Source organism: Kogia breviceps, chromosome 12, assembly GCF_026419965.1.
Source record: "Kogia breviceps isolate mKogBre1 chromosome 12, mKogBre1 haplotype 1, whole genome shotgun sequence".
NCBI classification, from domain to species: Eukaryota; Metazoa; Chordata; class Mammalia; order Artiodactyla; family Physeteridae; genus Kogia; species Kogia breviceps.
This window is the reverse complement of record NC_081321.1, coordinates 96,298,636-96,305,374: the sequence shown is the minus strand read 5'-3', so window position 1 is coordinate 96,305,374 and position 6,739 is coordinate 96,298,636. Positions and strand designations below refer to the sequence as shown.

At 65.0% G+C, this 6,739-nt stretch overlaps 1 protein-coding gene across 2 annotated transcripts; it reads left to right on the top strand.

Annotated features, from left to right (window-relative positions):
- Nucleotides 1–391: 391 nt before the first annotated feature.
- On the top strand, nucleotides 392–5,958 carry SHISA8 (shisa family member 8). 2 transcript variants are annotated; one of them, XM_059081091.2, is made up of 4 exons: nucleotides 392–915; nucleotides 3,820–3,953; nucleotides 4,729–4,866; nucleotides 5,242–5,958. In XM_059081091.2, the coding sequence occupies exons 1-4, from the start codon at nucleotides 392–394 to the stop codon at nucleotides 5,637–5,639; spliced, it is 1,194 nt and encodes a 397-aa protein (XP_058937074.1). In that variant the 3' UTR covers nucleotides 5,640–5,958. The 2 variants fall into 2 exon arrangements, with proteins under 2 accessions (XP_058937074.1, XP_066866408.1); XM_067010307.1 differs by lacking the exon at nucleotides 392–915 and adding an exon at nucleotides 2,643–3,324.
- The last annotated feature ends 781 nt before the right edge of the window (nucleotides 5,959–6,739 follow it).

Below are 6,739 nucleotides of genomic sequence, written 5' to 3'. Positions count from 1 at the left end.
GCCAGAGCGCGGGCAGCGCGGAGCGGGCGGCGGGAAGGCAGCCGCGTCCGGCGGCCCGCCGCCCCCGCTAGGCCCCAGACCCGCACACCCGCCGGGCCGGGGAGAGCCCGGGACCGAGCGCAGGCCAGGCCCCGCCGCCCTGCCCGGGAGGAGCCCCAGGGCGCGGACTGGCTGGCTCGGGTCCGAGGTGAGGCGCGGCCCCGCGAGCCCAGCCGGGTCTGGGGTCCTCTCAGGAGGCTGACGACCGAGGAGGTGTCCGCCGGGAGGCAGCGCCAGGACGGCGGGGCGGGCTTGACCCCTGCGGGCGCGGGCAAGCGGGCCCGGAGCGCGGCGGGAGGGAGCCGCGGCGCGCCGCCATGCGCCGGGGGCTGTAGCCGAAGGCGCGGGCCCGATGGAGCGGGCCTGGGCGCGGGGGCTGCGCGGAGGCCGCGGCCCGCCGGCGCTCGGGCTCGCGCTCGGGCTGGCCCTGCTGCTGGCGCGGCCGCCGTCGGGCGGCGCGGGGGCCGCCGAGGCGCAGGAGGCGGCGGCGCCCGGCACGGCGGCCCCGGCCGGGGGCGACCGCTGCCGCGGCTACTACGACGTGATGGGGCAGTGGGACCCGCCCTTCAACTGCAGCTCGGGCGCCTACAACTTCTGCTGCGGCACGTGCGGCTACCGCTTCTGCTGCCACGACGGGCCGCGGCGCCTTGACCAGAGCCGCTGCTCCAACTACGACACGCCGGCCTGGGTTCAGACCGGCCGGCCTCCCGCGCGTGCCCGCGACGCCACGGTGCCCCGGGACCCGGGCCGCGAACGCAGCCACACGGTCGTCTACGCGGTGTGCGGCGTCGCCGCCCTGTTCGTGCTGGCCGGCATCGGGGCGCGCCTGGGCCTGGAGAGGGCGCACAGCCCGCGCGCGCGGCGCACCGTGACCAGGTGAGCGCGCGCCGGCCGGGGCCGGGGCCCGGGATCCCGTCCCAGCCCAGGGACAGGTGGCCTGCCAGGTGGGCGCCCCCTCACGATCCTTCATCCTTCCCGCCCCTCTCCGAAACTCTGGTCCTCTCAGCAGCCCCCTCCTCCAGGTTTTCCCTCCCTGCTCTGTCTCCAGGTCTCTCTCTCCCCCCACCCCCGCTTCACGGAGGGAGACAGCTGATACCTCTCTGTCTCCCCTTGACCTTCCGGCGGGAGCTGGGTGCTGGGCCGCCTTCCCCTGCGGCTCCCGCCTCCTCCGGAGTGGGCGGGGAAGGCAGGTCGCTCGACCGAGGGCACAAGATCCGCGCCTAGGGGAGGGGACCTGGGGCCCGAGCCCCACTAGCGCAGGGTGGAGGCGTGGGTCCCCAGGGAAGGGACATTTTCTATAGTTCTCTTGGCTCTCTCCCCACTTTTCCCTCCCTCCTCCCCTCCCACCCCCCATAGTTGTGACTCAGGCCTGACCTTATTTCCCTAGGGTTTTTAGAAGGCCTCCCCACTCACCCCACTCAGCGCCCCCAGGCAGTAGAAGCGGACGTGAAGTGTGTATGTGGCGGGGTACAGATTCGTTTTTTGGTGAGGCCTGGACAGGTGTTAGCTGAGTTCTGAGTGTCATGTGAAGTGGGGGCCACAGGACCCAGGTTCTCTTCCTCAGCTGGGATAAGGGCTCTGGGATTCTGTGTCCTGACCCTGGAAGCCTCATCCCTGCCCCCGACACACTCACATGCCCCCAGCCACCTGTCCTGGGCCCTGCACCCTCCTCACTTGCTCACCCAGGTCCCGGCTCCCTTGGATGTGTGGGCTGCTGACATGGTGTATGACAGGTTGGTATTTAGAAGTGACAGTGGAGAGAGGCCCCCATGCCTGGGTGGGCTAGGTGTGGATGCTTCCCCACTCCTAGACCTCACTCCACGGCATCCCTTGTCCCCCAGACCACTTGGTCCACCAGCTCCAAGACAGCTGTAGGGCAGAGCTGGGCCTGGAACCCTGGCCTCAGCTACTGTGCTGCATCCGTGATGTGCAATGTGGTGGCTCTCAGCCTGGGTCCTGGATGCTTCAGAGGCAGGGCCTGGGCTTCCTGAGCTTGGAGCCTCATGCTGGGTGAGGGGGAGAGGACAGGGCCTGTCCTTGACCAGAGTGGGGCAGCAGGAACTGAGGGCCATGACGGTGTAAGGGGGTGGCTGGGGCAGCCTAGTGACACGTTCACTGGAACCCATTGCATCCTCAGGGGACCAGGAAACAGGTCTAGTAATGCTTCAGGAAGAGCTGGACCACCCCTGATGTGCTGTGTGGCCCGGGCCAGTGCCTTCCTCTCTCTGGGCTTTAGGGTCCTGTGTGCCCTGACTCCTGCTTCTTTTTTTAAAAAAATTATTTATTTATTTATTTATTTATGGCCGTGTTGGGTCTTCGTTTCTGTGCGAGGGCTTTCTCTAATTGTGGCAAGCGGGGGCCACTCTTCATCGCGGTGCGCGGGCCTCTCACTATCGTGGCCTCTCTTGTTGTGGAGCACAGGCTCCCGACACGCAGGCTCAGTAGCTGTGGCTCACGGGCCCAGTTGCTCCGCGGCATGTGGGATCTTCCCAGACCAGGGCTCGAACCCGTGTCCCCTGCATTGGCAGGCGGATTCTCAACCACTGTGCCACCAGGGAAGCCCTGACTCCTGCTTCTTATCTGGGGAGACCTGGAGCCTTACTTGAGTTCGTGTGTGGGTATGCTCTGAAACGCTGCCCTCCCCTCAAGTCTCACCCGTAATTCTGCCGTGTTGAGGTTGGTGGTCAGGGAAGGCTTCTCAGAGGGCTTGGTGAGGAGTCAGAGTCTGTCTTTGGAGAAAGTTTTTGCAAAGGTTCAGAGGCATGAAAATTGCTCAGGTGTTTGGGAGGGCTGGTTGGTGACTGCTTGCTCAGAGATGAGACCTCAAGGGTGGGCAGCTGAGGAGTGGGCAGGGCATGAAGGTCAACTCAGGCAGGCACTAGGAGACTTGCAGACCCTGCCACATTGCAGCCAAACTGCGCGCACCCCAGGTGTCCCACCTCCAGTGTGCTGCTTCATGAATCAGTCATTTGAGGCCCCAGCTCCAGGAGGGAGAGACCAAGCTAGGAGAAAATCATGGGTTCCGGGCTCTGAAGGCAGCTGGGCTGAAGGCTGGGTCTGGCTGTCTGTGGGGAAGGCTCAGTCGGATTCCGTCACAGCTGGGCGGGGGCTGGGTGTCCTAGTAGCCAGGGAGGCAGCTGCCCAAGGTCACACAGCCTTTGGTGCGGGGCTGCTACTGCAGGATCTCCTGGTTCCTCCTTCCCCTCATTTGTCTGTCCTCCGTGCTTGTGCTGGCAGCTGTGTCCCAGAACCCAGCAGAAGCCCCTGCTGCAGGAGGGGCGTTAGGTAGGCAGGTAGAAAAGGCTTCCTGGTAGAGGAAGGTTTCTGGCGGGGTTTGAAGAATGAGTAGGAGTTTTCCCGGAGGAGATGGAGGAAAGTAATTGATGCCAGAGGGATTGGCACAGAGTCCAAGAGCCTGATACACTCACAGAGCTTGTGTTGGGAGAGAAGGCTCAGCGTGGAGGGTCTTGCGGAGTGGACTCCAGAAAGGGGAGGAGGGGAGCCTTTGGAAAATAAGGTGGCCCTGGTTACGCGTGACCCCATTGGTTTCCTGACCTACTCTGAGAATTTGCCATGTGGAGGCTACAGGTCGTGCCTGGGAGGGGAAACTGGATGTATGAGGTCAATCACAGGAGAGAAGGGAGGCCAGAGGGGTTGAAAGAGCTGCCCAGGGCCACACAGTGAGAAGCGATGGCTGGGGCTGGCCTTTGATAGACCAGACCTGGCTGATGGGGAAGGAGGAGGCGTGGAGGGCTGCTCGTCACCACTCTTTCCCCACAGGACACTGACAGAACTTCTGAAGCAGCCTGGCCCCCAGGAGCCACTGCCTCCACCTCTGGACCCACCTCTGGGTAGCTTTGTCCAGGTGCAGATGGGCGATGGCCTCCCCCGGGGCTCCCTCCACAAGAGCACAGGTGAGTAGACTAGCGGGAGGGCGTTTGTTGATCTACAGCACAGAGCCGCCCTTGTCTGAGGAGGGCCTGGGAGCAGGGGAAGGGGTGTGCTGAGGCTGTGAGCTGTTTCCCAAATGGAAGTGAGCCGCCTGCCTCTGCAGGTGTGTGAGTGGGCGGTGGGCAAGCTAGTCAGCTCCTCTTGGTGGCCAGGGTCCCCTCGACGGGTCCTGCAACGTCCAGCCTCAGGGACTCTGTGAGGAAGGTTCTAGATTCGGGGATCCCCAGCTCAGGCTCTGGGGTCTGCCTGGTTCTAGGCTCTGGCTCAGTGCCCTGGGGTCCGACTGGCCTGCGTCTGTGGCCTCCTGTGGGCCTCTTCCTTCAGGCTGGTGCCTCCCTCTTGGACTCCTGCTGGCGAGGCAGGCTTGACAGCACCTCCCCTGCCCCCAGTATGGGTTCCAGTCCTCAAATATTCTCTTCATCTCTGGGAGAAGCAGGTCCTGGGCCTCAGTGCCAGGCTCAAATGGAACGTGCTGGCAAGTCTTTTGTTAGATGAGCACCCGCTCAGGGCTGGCTGCTGTTATTCACGTTATTCTGAGCCAGGCCCTGTCTCAGGCACTGGAGAGTCTGTCTTCAAGCGTCACGTTCTGCTCTCAGTCTCGAAGGCGTAAGTTCATAAGTCATCTCACAAGCTCTCAATGATTCGTAGCTGGGGAGTGGGTGCAAAGAGGTGGTAGCACAGGGGCAGGGTGTCCTCCGGTCAGCGGGCCGAGTCTCATCTCCTCCCTCCCCCATCCAGACAAGAAACGCCCCATCAACGTGCCCCTGGCTTCCGAGACAGCGGGCCCCCAGCGCGCCCCGCGGCTGCAGGGCGGCGGCAGCCTGACGAGGCAGCCGGACTACGCCACCCTCAAGGCAGCCGCGCTCAAGGCCGCAGGTGAGTGGCCAGGTTTGTGCCCGGAGCGCCGGGCCCACCGCACCCGGGGTGTCCAAGCTCCTAGATTGCAGGGCTCGGGGTCCCAGTTCGAGTTCTAAAGTTCCCATCTTCCGCATCGCGCCTACGCCAATCGGCTGCCACGCCTCGGCCGTACCCCGCCCCCGATCAGGCCGCCTGTCTGGGACGCCGTCACCGAATCCGGAGCCCGCCGGGCCTAGGAAGCCCGCGTCTCCAGCGGCCTGTCCCCGCCCTATCCCTACCCCGGTGGGTGGGGCTGAGACCCAGGCCCCTGCGTACTGTCCCAGCCTGTTGGCGCGGAGGCCCCGCCCCCGGATCTTGACCACGCCCCCTACCCACGCCCATCTGTCCCCGCAGAGGCCTCACCGCGGGACTTCTACCAGCGTTTTCCCGCGACTGAAGCTGCCCCGCCGACTCTCCCGGCGCGAGCCCGGAGGCCCCCCGAGGACTTGCCTGCACTGCTCGACGCCTGCCCCTGGGCCCCGCCGGGCTACGCGCCCCGCGCCGGCCCCACCCCATCGGGCCACTACAAGGCCTGGACGACGGCCGGCCGCCCGGCCCAGCCCGCCCCCCGCGGCCACCTGGCGGCTCATGCCTCCTCAGCGCCCCGGAGGCCCGGCGACGCACCACGGCGCCAGTTCAGCGTGGAGAAGCTGCCCGAGGCCTTCAGCCCGCAGCCCCCTGGCCTTTATGGCTGCGCCAGCCGCGGACCCCGGCACCTGAGCACCAACAGCAAAGCCGAGGTCACCGTGTGAAGAAGGGGCCGCTGGTTCTGAGGCATTGCATCGCCAGGAGCCCTCTTCTGCCTGGGGGACTCGCCATGGGCTTGATCGGGGGGCCCAGGCTACCGGAAGGAGGGGTGCTGGCCATGAAGCCCAGCCCTTCTGCCTGCGCACTGGACTGGGAGCCTCGGAGCCTGCAGGGCTGAGGCCCACTTGGGTAAAGCCAGTGGTTCTGTCCTGGGGGCCTTAGGGCCCGGGTTCCTTGTGTAAATAAACACTTTTCTGTGACTCCCATCCCTGAGAATAAAGGAGCCCCAGCTTGGCTCTGCGAGGCTGAGGCGGAGGCACTGGTCATTGACGGGACAGACGGCAGCGCCGGCAGAGGGCACAGCATGTGCAAGAGCAGAGGACTGCTCCTGAAAGCTGGTGGGCAAGGGTTCTGGGAGCCAGGGAGAAGTAGCTGGAGAGGGTGGTCAGGGCTGAATGCCAGGCTTAGTGTCCACACCAGTAGGAGCCACGGGAGAGGGTGCAGTTCGGCCCCAGCCATCTTGAGGCTGGGCACAGGGGAGAGGGCTGGTGGGCTCCTGAGGGTCCATGCCCCTTAATGGAGGTGAGCCCCCTCCAGCCGGTCACCTGCTCTACAGCTTGAGTTGGCTGAGCCTGGCTGATCCTCACTGACATTTTCTGGCCCTGGGCCGGCCCCTGGGCTGTGGGCCACTTGGTCAGCCTGGCCCAGGGCCACCCCCCGATGGCTGTGGGCTGTGGGCCGGGTAGACAGCTGGTACTCAGGATGGGGGAGCCTCCTCCCGGTGGCTGCTCTGGGGGAAAACGGGGATGGGGATGCTGGAGCCAGAGCCTTGGCAGTGCCCTCACCAGGGTGCTCACCCCACTCACGCTTGGCACTGCCAGCTCTCCCCCTTCCTGCCACGCAGGCTCCCAGCACCTGACCGTGGCCCAGGGCATTGCCAACAGCCTGCGTGCATCAGGTTCGTCTGTGCCAGGCACTGGTGGGGAGATTGAGGGCTGGGTTATGTGTGTGACCCCATTGTGTGATCTCAACCAAGTTTCCCTCGTGTGTATCCTGGGCTCCGTATACTGTTTTAATAACAATGGCCACCGTTTGCTGTTATTTC

What these genes read in the sequence shown, in the direction of transcription:
- SHISA8 (XM_059081091.2), top strand. Translation starts at nt 392, where the DNA reads ATGGAGCGGGCCTGGGCGCGGGGGCTGCGCGGAGGCCGCGGCCCGCCG. An exon ending in GCGCGGCGCACCGTGACCAG is followed by an intron (nt 916 to 3,819) that starts GTGAGCGCGCGC and finishes CTTTCCCCACAG; the next exon opens with GACACTGACAGAACTTCTGA. An exon ending in CTCCCTCCACAAGAGCACAG is followed by an intron (nt 3,954 to 4,728) that starts GTGAGTAGACTA and finishes TCCCCCATCCAG; the next exon opens with ACAAGAAACGCCCCATCAAC.